The following is a 10,399-nucleotide window of genomic DNA, read 5'->3' as shown; positions in this document are numbered from 1 at the left end:
CGCGGGCGAGGCTCTTGCTCCAAGTTTTAAAATATGTTACAAACAAAAATCTTCAGTATGCGCTTGAAACTTCGAAAATCAAAAATCCGGTGAAGTTGTTTACTTAAAAAAGTGCGTAGAATCCGAATATGACCTTAGTTTTTTTTGAAACATAATACCTACTGGTGTCTCCACAAACTCGTGAAATAGGGCAAAAACGGCCATTTTTGCAACTTTGATCATTTCTCCTGACTACAAAAACAACTCAAATTGAAAATCCCCACTCTGTTTTTTGTTTTAGGGTCTAAACTATCGATTAAGCCCATTTTCAAACCGAACACAAATACGCCGTTGCCTAGTGTTATTGAATGATCACCCATTTTAGAAAATTAGAATTTTCTTCAATTTTCTGTTTCTGCAATACAGGCAATACATTACCTATTGCTGATTTGCAAAGCCAAATTTACAGATACAGACGGAGACGGAATCAGTAAAGTAAACGAAGGTGAGGGTTATTTGCGCCATTTGCGACGTTCGTGAAGTCGTGAGACTTGTGAGCGTTTCAGTCGTTTGAAAAAAAAAGTAAAAAGTTGTTAGAATACCTACCTGTAGTACCTACTACCTACTACCTACTCCCTCAGCGAACCAGTTGTTCGTCACGCGGCCTAGCGCCGCGGATCCGAACCAGATCAGGACCACGTTTCTTTCGTCCTTGCTTTAGTCCTTTAAAAATAACCGTTAGTTTTATTCCTTCATTCGTACCACGTTCTTTTATCAAATGCTTCGTTTTTCGAGTTCTTTTTATTAATTTTCGCAATTCGAGGATCGATGATTTCGTTCTCAACACGGTATGTTTTTCTCAATTTTTTAATGAGACTCGCGAAGAATAATTTATAATAATTATGTACTTCAAAATACAAATTTTTGATCCTTTTTTCAACAACTTCGCCGGTTAAAAAAATAATCTTTTGCATTGCAACAAAATTGAAATAAAATGGGGTAGGTAAAATAATGCCGGGGTGTTCAATGATCAATGGAATTTCGATTTCTAACAAAATTGGTAAAAATGTGAGTTTTTAGGAAGTTTTTGAGAACTAAGAAAATTTGTATGTTCTTGAAATTAGAAACATTTCTGCTCGGAATAAAATAAAATTTTTTGCAATGAGAAAAAAGGCAAATGATATTGATATATTTTCCATAAATGTTCAGTGGTCTTCTGAAATAAAAATTTTTTATATTGAAAAATCATGATGTTGAATAGAAACTTAACTTAAGGTACCTAGGTAGGCTAAGTTTTTATGCTTCAACGAGATTTTCTAAGCTTTCAAAATAAAATTTGATCAATATCGAAAACTCTGGCGTTATTTTAATCTATTTGAATGAGAAAATTTAAATTTTGCGTTTTGATGCATTAAATTTTTCCTTTGCGAGTCTTGGAGATGAATAATCGAAAAAGGAAATATTTATATCATCGCATTATAGAAAAGGTTGTTTTGAAGGATACCAGCAAACGACAATAAAAGCTGAGTTTTTCAACAAAGTACATAAATGAACTCGGTTTTTCGTTTCTGTCAACTTCTGTATGAATTTGGCTTTGGAAATCAACATAATCTGTTGTAAAAAATTGAGGAAAGTCCACAATTTTCAAGCTGTACCTATGGTTAAATATTGTGTATTTCAACGATTAGTGAAAAAAAAAATTAATAAGTATCTGCCTAATCTTTGAAATACAAAGGTCGGAAAGGCACAATTTTCTATAGATAACATATCGTAAATCTATGTATTTTACGACTACCTCTATTAGAAACACAAATGACGTTCAATGTTTGTTTTGTTTTTCAGAATTCTCTCTATCCTGTCATTCTCTCAGTACTTGGAGTATTCGTAACTATACCGAAAATTCTTCTCGAGGATTAACCCGAATTGATATCTTGGATTGTTCCGTACAGGTAAGAAGAATTTTTTATATTGAATGAAAAATGTTATGAACTTGATTTTTACGGGCGAACTTCGAAGCGAGTATAATACTTAGCTAAACTGGATGCCGTCAGTGGCACCGTTGATTTCTTTCTTTTTTTTTCAAATAATTTTGTACCTTTACTGACAAAAATTTGTTCTTGTGGACAGTAGTTACTAATTACTAATACATGTTGAAAAAAATTTGTAGAATCTTGAGACTAGATAAACGTTGGTTGTTATTCGAATTTCGAGATTTGTTTTTTAAATTTCCTGGTATTTAGAAAATTTTTCAATCAATAAAAATCTGATGTAAATAAAAAATCGCTTAAAAAATAAAGGAATGAAGAAACTAGAAAAACTGCATTGATCTTTGGAAAAATAAAAAAATTAGTACCTCAATTAGACAAAATTTTGGAAATTGTTTTATCAAATTATAAAATCGATAAAATCGATGGCTGTCTAACTCAAATTTGGAATTTTAATACGCTCGCAGTTGGGAATTTCGACTTTCGCCTGCCCTCGTGTGAATGTTTTAAATGCATGTTATTAAAAATATTACGTGTATCAATGTCATAGAGATTTTTCTTGCATGTTTTTGAATCTATCACAAGTTGTACACACTCTACACAGACGTGAAAAATTCATTATCATATATACTAGTAAACTAAGTGAACCAGAAATATGTATTCTGAATTCAAAGTTGATTATCCCTGTAAAAAGTCCTTGACTGCATGAGTCCTCCGAAGACCAATCAACTGTCATGTGAATCAAGCTATAAAAAAAAACAATATTTACGTCATATCTGAGTTAAGAACGAACGATTTTAGCGTTCTCCGAAGTGATCAAGGATTACTAATTAATTACATTACTCTTGATGATAGTTCGAGAACTTCGAATTTATTTTAATTTGAACTAGACAGACATATGTATTAGCGAAAAAATAAAATTTTTCGCGAAAATTACCTACCATGAATCCGCGAAGATTGCCATATTTTTTCAAGCGTTTTGAAATACCTATCTACTCATTACTTATTAGTTTAAGTATAAGAAAGTGATCAAGTGATTGAAATAATTCGTTTACATTTCGAGCTGAATTAACAATAACGAAAAAGGAACCAGCTGAAGGGAGTAAAATGAATTTTTTCTCTTGAATACATATTACTTATTTTTTTTTACTGAGGTGAACTCCCTGGAGTTGGTACTGAATTTTCCGAAAGTATATTCAAGTTCAGTCGCATGATTGTTCATATCTTAAAGTAGGTACTGATTTCATGCTCAAAAAATGCAAATTTTTTATAGATTGATTCGAAAATTGCGATTACAAGTGGTCTGGATAAGTATAATGGTCAAGTCTCGTGTATGAATTTCGCCTTAGATGCTATGAGATCACGTTTCGTTTTAGAATAATTAGCGAATTGGCCTTACTTATCGGAGGAATAAAAAATGTGAACTGTTTTATTTTCATATTTTACGATTGATGTGCAAATTAAATCGTGGTTTTTTTTTTTTTTTTTTTCAAAATTATGTTCATCGGGAGAAGCATGATATGAGAAAATAGTGGCGAGTTCGCTCACGATTTACTGATAAGTAGACACAAATATCATTTCAATACAACAGACAACCTAATCAAATATTTTAATCAACCTACTTACTTACGTACTTAAGTATGTAAAAATTTCGTGTCGATGGATGACATAGGTCCACTGATTTGGTAATTTCAAATTGCAGATCGGATCTCGAAAATGGCTGAAGTATTTACCAACGTGTACGACATTTTGTTTCCGAGTCCACCAGCTTTGAAAGATATCGCTGCGATCGCGATCGCTGTGCAATTATGGCGCCAAGAAATAAACACACATCGTGTGAGAAACACTTTGAATAATCTCAAACTGAGAGAAAACGTTTTATCAAGTAACTCAATATCTCGTATACCAGCTACAACTATGTCTATGATTGAAAAATACGCCAAACGAGTCGGTCTTTCAATTGAGAATTGGGTAGACGATCATTATCTGTATCTCTCGTCTAGCTTCAGTAAAGAAAGTTTGAAAGATTTCATCGACTTCGTGGCAGATTTTGATGGCTCGATTCATTATGTCAGAACAGCCAAACGATTTGTACAATGTAATCTAGTCGAACAAATTTTTAGATTCAAGATGGCTTGTAGTTATTGTTTCGAAGATGATATTTTACAAATTTGGTCTTCAGTATCATCTCACGATGACTTAAAATTGACAAAACACTTATTTCACTCGAATCCTCGGATGTATTATTGGATATGTCGGTCCAGAAATCAGATGTACAAGTTACCTCGCTCGTTTGCGCGCAGTCGGTCAGTCGAAGAAGAAATTTTCTGCAGATCGCATAGAACCTTTTTTCAGTTCTCTATATGGTCATCAGCGGAATACTTTTGGAATATTTTAGATAGTGATGCCCGAATTCGTGTTATAACAGATCAAGAAGTACGTTTCCATAAACCTTATAGATATTTGCTCTCAAAATTGAATGGTGTGGAGCTCGAGAAATTCGCCAATACGAAAGCGTATAAGGTCATTTATGACCTAATATGTGGTGAGTGTGTTCTGACATGTGACCAATCTTATTTTAATAGTAATAACGTGGAAGATAGGTTTCCCTACATCATGGCGATTTGGAATTACATTAAGGATAAAATGAACGAAAATAATTTTTTCTTACTCATACAAAAAATGTTTCGATCATATCGTGATTATTTACCTATTAGTATACCTATCTACTGCAAGTTGTGGCGTACTGCACCAGAACATCTAAAAGCTCATGTTATCCGGGAATTTTTCCTAAACGATTTATTGTTCCACAGAGATGAAAATACCAAAAGAGTAGATATAGATGGGTTATTTCTATCGACTGCTCTAACAGATGCATCAGCAGAAGACAAAAGCTCATTTTGGAATAAACATTGGCGTAGTTTGATGGACGTTATAGGCACAAAGCAGTTGGACCAATTGATGAGATTATGCTTCAGCGACGATAAAAATAAAATCGTAGAGATTAAGCTGAATTCCTTGTCTGAATGGGAAAATATACGAGAGACAAGCTCAAGATTACTCAACGACCTATCTATGGAAGACCTAAACTATTTTTTGAATTTTTGTTGCCCCGATGAACAAACACGTAGAAATATACGACTCAACTTACTCGTCGAAGAATTCAAATTGGATGTAAAAAACATTCCAAAGATAAAGCCTCTGCTAAATGATTTTATCAACGATGCTTACGACGACGTGAATCTCGCTGCAGATTTCAAAACTCAGTTGCTATTCTCTCCCACAACTAAGGAAAAATTCACAGAATTGATCGATTCCTACAGCTGTAATACCAATTTTCAACACGAAGTACCATTTATTGACATATTAGCCCCATCAGAGGAGGTTGCGCGTGACTTGAAAAAACTTTATGTAATTCCTTTGCTCAGGCAGAAGTTAATTGCTGGCAATTTTTCGTCCCACAATGTAGAAAATGAATTTTTAAATTTTGTAAGCGAGTGTGTAAGCGACCAGGGTCAAATTGCGAAGTTTAAAGAGACTTTGTCCATCGATGAAATTGTTGAAAATGTTATTCGAAGCGCTTTGCCCGGAAAAGGAAAGCCAAGTTATAATTCTTTTTTGGTTCAATTTCTCGAATGGTTTTTCGTCACTCCACAGGCACTTGAAGAGTTCAAGGCAAAGTATGCTATTGATGATGTGTTTATCGTGTTGACTACCAAAATTGATTAACTTTTCTGCTGAGTTTAAACGGTGAATATGGATTGTAAAATATTAGGTTGTAGAGAACCTAAAGTCCAGTGGTTCAGGTTGATAATAATTATTCATTTTTGTCGCTGAAATATTTTTTTTTTGAAAATCTGAATTGTATTGTTAGTTAGGTAAATAGATAATTTTCTTTGCAATCCGATATATTGAAGTTATGTAAGTATGTATCTACCTAGAATATTTTTTGGACATACCTATCTGCATATTTTTCCAATTTTCGAGTTGTACAATGTTATATGTAATTTATATTGTGTAATTAAATCTTTTCATGAGAATGAAACTCAGAAAATAATATAACATAAGAGCCAATTCTTGTTTCAATTTTTTGGAATTGCCAATTCTAACGACCAAAAAATTGGTGTCACTGCATTCCAAAATATGTCCAAAAAAGTTAAAAAATAATAGTTCGATGTTTTGGCACACGTTAAGCGTGGAATTCGAGGTAATAATATTTTTAAAATGCTAATTTTTCTATAAATGAACGATTCACAATTTGTTACGTCTTTCTATTTGAAATACGACGCTAATGACTGCACTATTTATTGTGGAGATCAATTTTAACAAAAAATGAAAAATGATCGAATTTCATGGTTTTATTGGATTCAGCTGGTCAAGTTTATGTTTTTTTCTGTCCTTCTCCTTCCACCAAACATTGCTATGAAAACTCCCCTTGCTTGAAGAAATTTTTTTCAAAGTCTCATTTTCCGCCAAAAATTGCTAAAAGCTGATTTTTGCAAAAAATTTCAGAAATCCCTACTCTACGAAAAATTTGTCGTAATGTGTCGCTTTTTCATCCGAAATTGCTAATTTTTACTTTGTTGTTCAAACTTGCCAAAAAAGCTTGATTTTTCTGAATCAAAAAGTTGCAAAATCAACTTTTTTTCTTCAAAAATTGCGAACAAGTATCATTTTTTGGCACTAATTGCCAAAAAGTACATCTTTAGATGAATTTTCAGATTAAATCGCATAATTATCTACGCATAGGTATTCGGTACTTAGATCTTTATTGATATCATGTTTCAAAAATGCCACTATTGATTGATTTGAAAATTGATATCAAAAGTGGACAACGTGTAGGTATTGTTCAAGTGATGTCATGAACTTTCGCCTTGAATATCATGATTTTTAGGAATCGTTTTCATAATTATCGAATTTTCTCCTAATACATGAAACGTGAGGTGAACTATTCAACAGTGTCTAACGAGGAAAATTTCAGAAGTGTGGTGAAACATTTCGAATATTCATTTGTTTTCTACAGTGGCGAGGCGTGAGTTTTACTGGTAGGGAAGCAAAGTTGTAGTGAAAATTTTCAAAAAATGAAGTTCTTGAACTTCCATAGCCTAATTTTTAAATCAGAGCTATAAACACGCGCATGCGCATAAAACGCAGAACCGTAAATAAGAATTAGCAAACTACTAGAAGCAACTAGCGACTTGCTTCCAAAGAATCACCGTTCGACGCTCTAACGCACGAGTTAAGGATGGCAAATATGATTCTTTTTCCCCTTAAAACTGGTTTTTTGGAAGCAATGTACAGCTTGCTTCCAACACACAGATTTATGAGTTTTGTAGGTAATAGAAAAGGTGCATCGGATGACATTTGAACAATATAGTATTCCTGATTGTTTTAAAATATTTTTTCATATTTTATTGTCAATTTGTACTGATATTTTTTAATTAATTTAATTTTCTACAACTCGGAAAATTTAAAGGGAAGCAATGCTTCCCTTGCTTCCATGGACGCTTCGCCACTGGTTTTCTACTCTCACTTTAGTACCTACCTAACTTTCTAGCTGCCAAAAACCAGAATGATTTTTTTATTAGGTGCATATTATCTTCAGTTTCCATAAATATCTTGAAAGGATAAATGAGATTTGACGAAAATTGAGCGTGTATATTAAAAGAAAGATTGCAAGGAAAAAGGTTGATGATGTTTAGTAATTTTCATATTTGTTCCACTATGTTTCAAAAATCTTATCTCGCATCTGTGGCTTGTGGCTTACCTTCTTGGCAATGATGCTTTTAATATAAACGTATGTTAACTCAGATATTTATTTACTTATACGAAGATTACTTGAAGCAATTAGACCATCATGAGTAGTCCTACTGATTCGATCATTTCACTTGCAGATCACTGATCTCGAGAATGGCTGAAACCTTGAGCAACGACGTGTACGACATTTTGTTTCCCAGCCCACCAGACTTGAAAGAAATCGCTGCAATCGCAATCGCTGTAGAATTATGGCGGCAAGAAATCAACGCGCATCGTATTAAAAATACTTTGAATCAGCTCGATCTACAGCAAAATATTATATCGAATGCCTCAATGCCTAATTTACCTACCACAATTCTATCCCTGATTGAAAAATACGTCGAGCGGATTGGAAGTTCAATTGGAGTGTGGCTAAAGAATAATGGTGACAACAGATTATTCAAAAAAGAAATATTCAATGATTTCATTGATTTTGCGGCGGATTTTGATGGCTCGATTCATAGTGTTAGGACAGCCAGACGACTTGTGCTGAGCGATCGAATTGACAACGTTTTAAAATTCGAGATCGCGTGTACGTATTGTTTCGAAGACGATATTTTGCGAATTTGGCCTTTAGTATCGACTCAAATCAAGTTGAGAAAAATTGGATTTTACCCTAACCCTGTGTTGTATTACTGGGTATGCAAGTTGAAAAATCAATTTTATAAGATGCCTCGCACGTATGATGCTTACAGTCGTGAGCAGTCTATAGAAGAACGAGTTATCGACTTCCATCGTTTTAATTATGCTTGGTCAACTGTGGAGTACTTTTGGAATCGTCTAGATGTAACTCGTCGAATACGAGTTGAAAGAAGGGGTATTTTCGTATTCCCTAAAATATTTTGTAGATATTTGCTTTCAAAGTTCAATGAAATAGAGCTTGATCACTTCGTCAACAAAGCAGGGTACTCGCTTTTCGCTTCATTATTGCGCTGCGATAGTATACAGCCTCATTTTGCGACAGGTCTTCATGTGAGAGCAACTTGGACAATCGTTAAGCATATGATACGCCATAAGACTTTTAATACTCTGATTGTGCAAATCATTAAAGAACTGTATAACTTATACAATCCGATTGATATATCTGCCTATTGCGAGTTATGGAATACGGCACCGGATAATTTAAAACCTCCTGTATGTAGAGCCATTTCACGAGTAAATGATTTGTTTGACACGATAACAAATTATTGTGGAAGGTATTCATTTTTATTTGAGTTTTTATCCGCCATATTATCTGATCCATCAGTTGAATCCAAAAACATATTTTGGAACACTCGTGGGCTCGAATTGCTTTCTCTTAATTTATTGAGCAGGGACGAGTTTGTTCAACTGTTGAGCTTAAGCTTCGATAATGATGAAAATCTAATAATCGAGTTTAAACAGACATTGTCATTTAATTTAGAAACTATAAGAAGCGAGTGCTCTAAACTATTCAAAAAACTATCTTTTGAAGAACTGAACAATTTTTTGAATTTTTGTTGTCTCGATGAACAAACTAGTAGAAATATACGACAGAGCTTACTTCCTGAAAAATTCGAGCTGAAATCCGAAAACATTACGAACGTATCCTGTCGCGTTCAGCTACATGATTTTATCAACGATGCCTTCAACAACCCGAATCTCGCTGCAAGTTTCAAAACTCTGTTGCTTTCTTCTTCCACAACTGTGAAAATATTCGAAGAATTGAACAAATCTAAAAACGGCGGTAACTTTCTTCACATCGTACGATTTATTGATACGTTCGCGCCATCCGAGGAGATCGGGAGTGATTTAAAAAGACGCCACGTGTTTTCTGTCTTCGAGCGAATGCTACGTGATGGATCTTCGTGTTTACTTCAATTCGAGGAAGGCGAATTTCTGAGTTTTTTGCGCGAGTGTTTGGGCAATGATGACAGAATAGCGCAGTTCAAAGACACTTTATCTGTTGACCAAATTGTGCAAAACTTGAGTCGATACATAACGACTGAAACTCATATTTCGAATTTGAAGTATTGTTCTTTTGTGGTTCAATTTTTAGAGTGGTATTTCGTAACTCCTCAAGCGCTCGATGAGTTTAAATCGAGATATGCCGATGATGATGAGTTTGTTGTATTGATTACTAAATAAATGTGTTTAATTTTACTTGCTTTAAATATTTTGTGCAAAATTGTTACAATTTTTTAAATTAGACTAGCTACCTACTTACCTATACAGGGTGTGTGAGGAGTGGCGGTACAAACTTCTGATTTGGATATAACTGGGTGGTAAAAAAAAAAAAAACGAAAGATAAACAAGTTGCCTATTTTGACCATATGGGGGTCGGTAGAACCTAGGTACTATGAAAAATTACTAAAATTACCTATTATGACGTTTTTGCCTCTCTTGCAAATTGAAGGAGCTACAAATGGGGAAATATTTTTTGCACGACAAAAAAGGGCGTCATCACGACAAGCATTTCTTCGTTCATAAAAGATGAATGAACGACGAAAAATGATGAAGTTCCACGCCAGATGACACCCGACAATAAAGTATTTATAAACGACTACGATTCAATAATGAGATAAACAGTATTCACGACAAAATAATTTCATATACACGACAGAACATTATCAGTTCAGTTACAATTATATTTTATACAAATTTTGACAAATAATCAACTG

At 33.8% G+C, this 10,399-nt stretch overlaps 1 protein-coding gene across 13 annotated transcripts in view; it reads left to right on the top strand.

Annotated features, from left to right (window-relative positions):
- The first annotated feature begins 711 nt into the window (after positions 1 to 711).
- The window catches only part of LOC135840818 (uncharacterized), a 123,520-nt gene continuing 113,832 nt past the window's right edge, over positions 712 to 10,399 (top strand). For 11 of the 13 annotated variants that reach the window (XM_065357529.1, XM_065357527.1, XM_065357526.1 and 8 more), the window contains exons 1-2: positions 712 to 827; positions 1,822 to 1,928. Coding sequence is in view for 2 of the 13 variants with exons in the window: in XM_065357525.1 (XP_065213597.1) it covers positions 3,681 to 5,693 (2,013 nt within the window). In the remaining 11 variants the exon portion in view is untranslated. Of the gene's footprint in view, positions 828 to 1,821; positions 1,929 to 3,666; positions 6,259 to 7,858; positions 9,882 to 10,399 lie in introns of those variants that run through there. The other 2 variants (XM_065357530.1, XM_065357525.1) reach the window with 2 other exon arrangements.

This window comes from Planococcus citri, chromosome 3 (assembly GCF_950023065.1).
Source record: "Planococcus citri chromosome 3, ihPlaCitr1.1, whole genome shotgun sequence".
Lineage (NCBI taxonomy): Eukaryota > Metazoa > Arthropoda > Insecta > Hemiptera > Pseudococcidae > Planococcus > Planococcus citri.
Note: the sequence above shows the minus strand (reverse complement) of the source record. Positions and strands in the feature narration are given on the sequence as shown.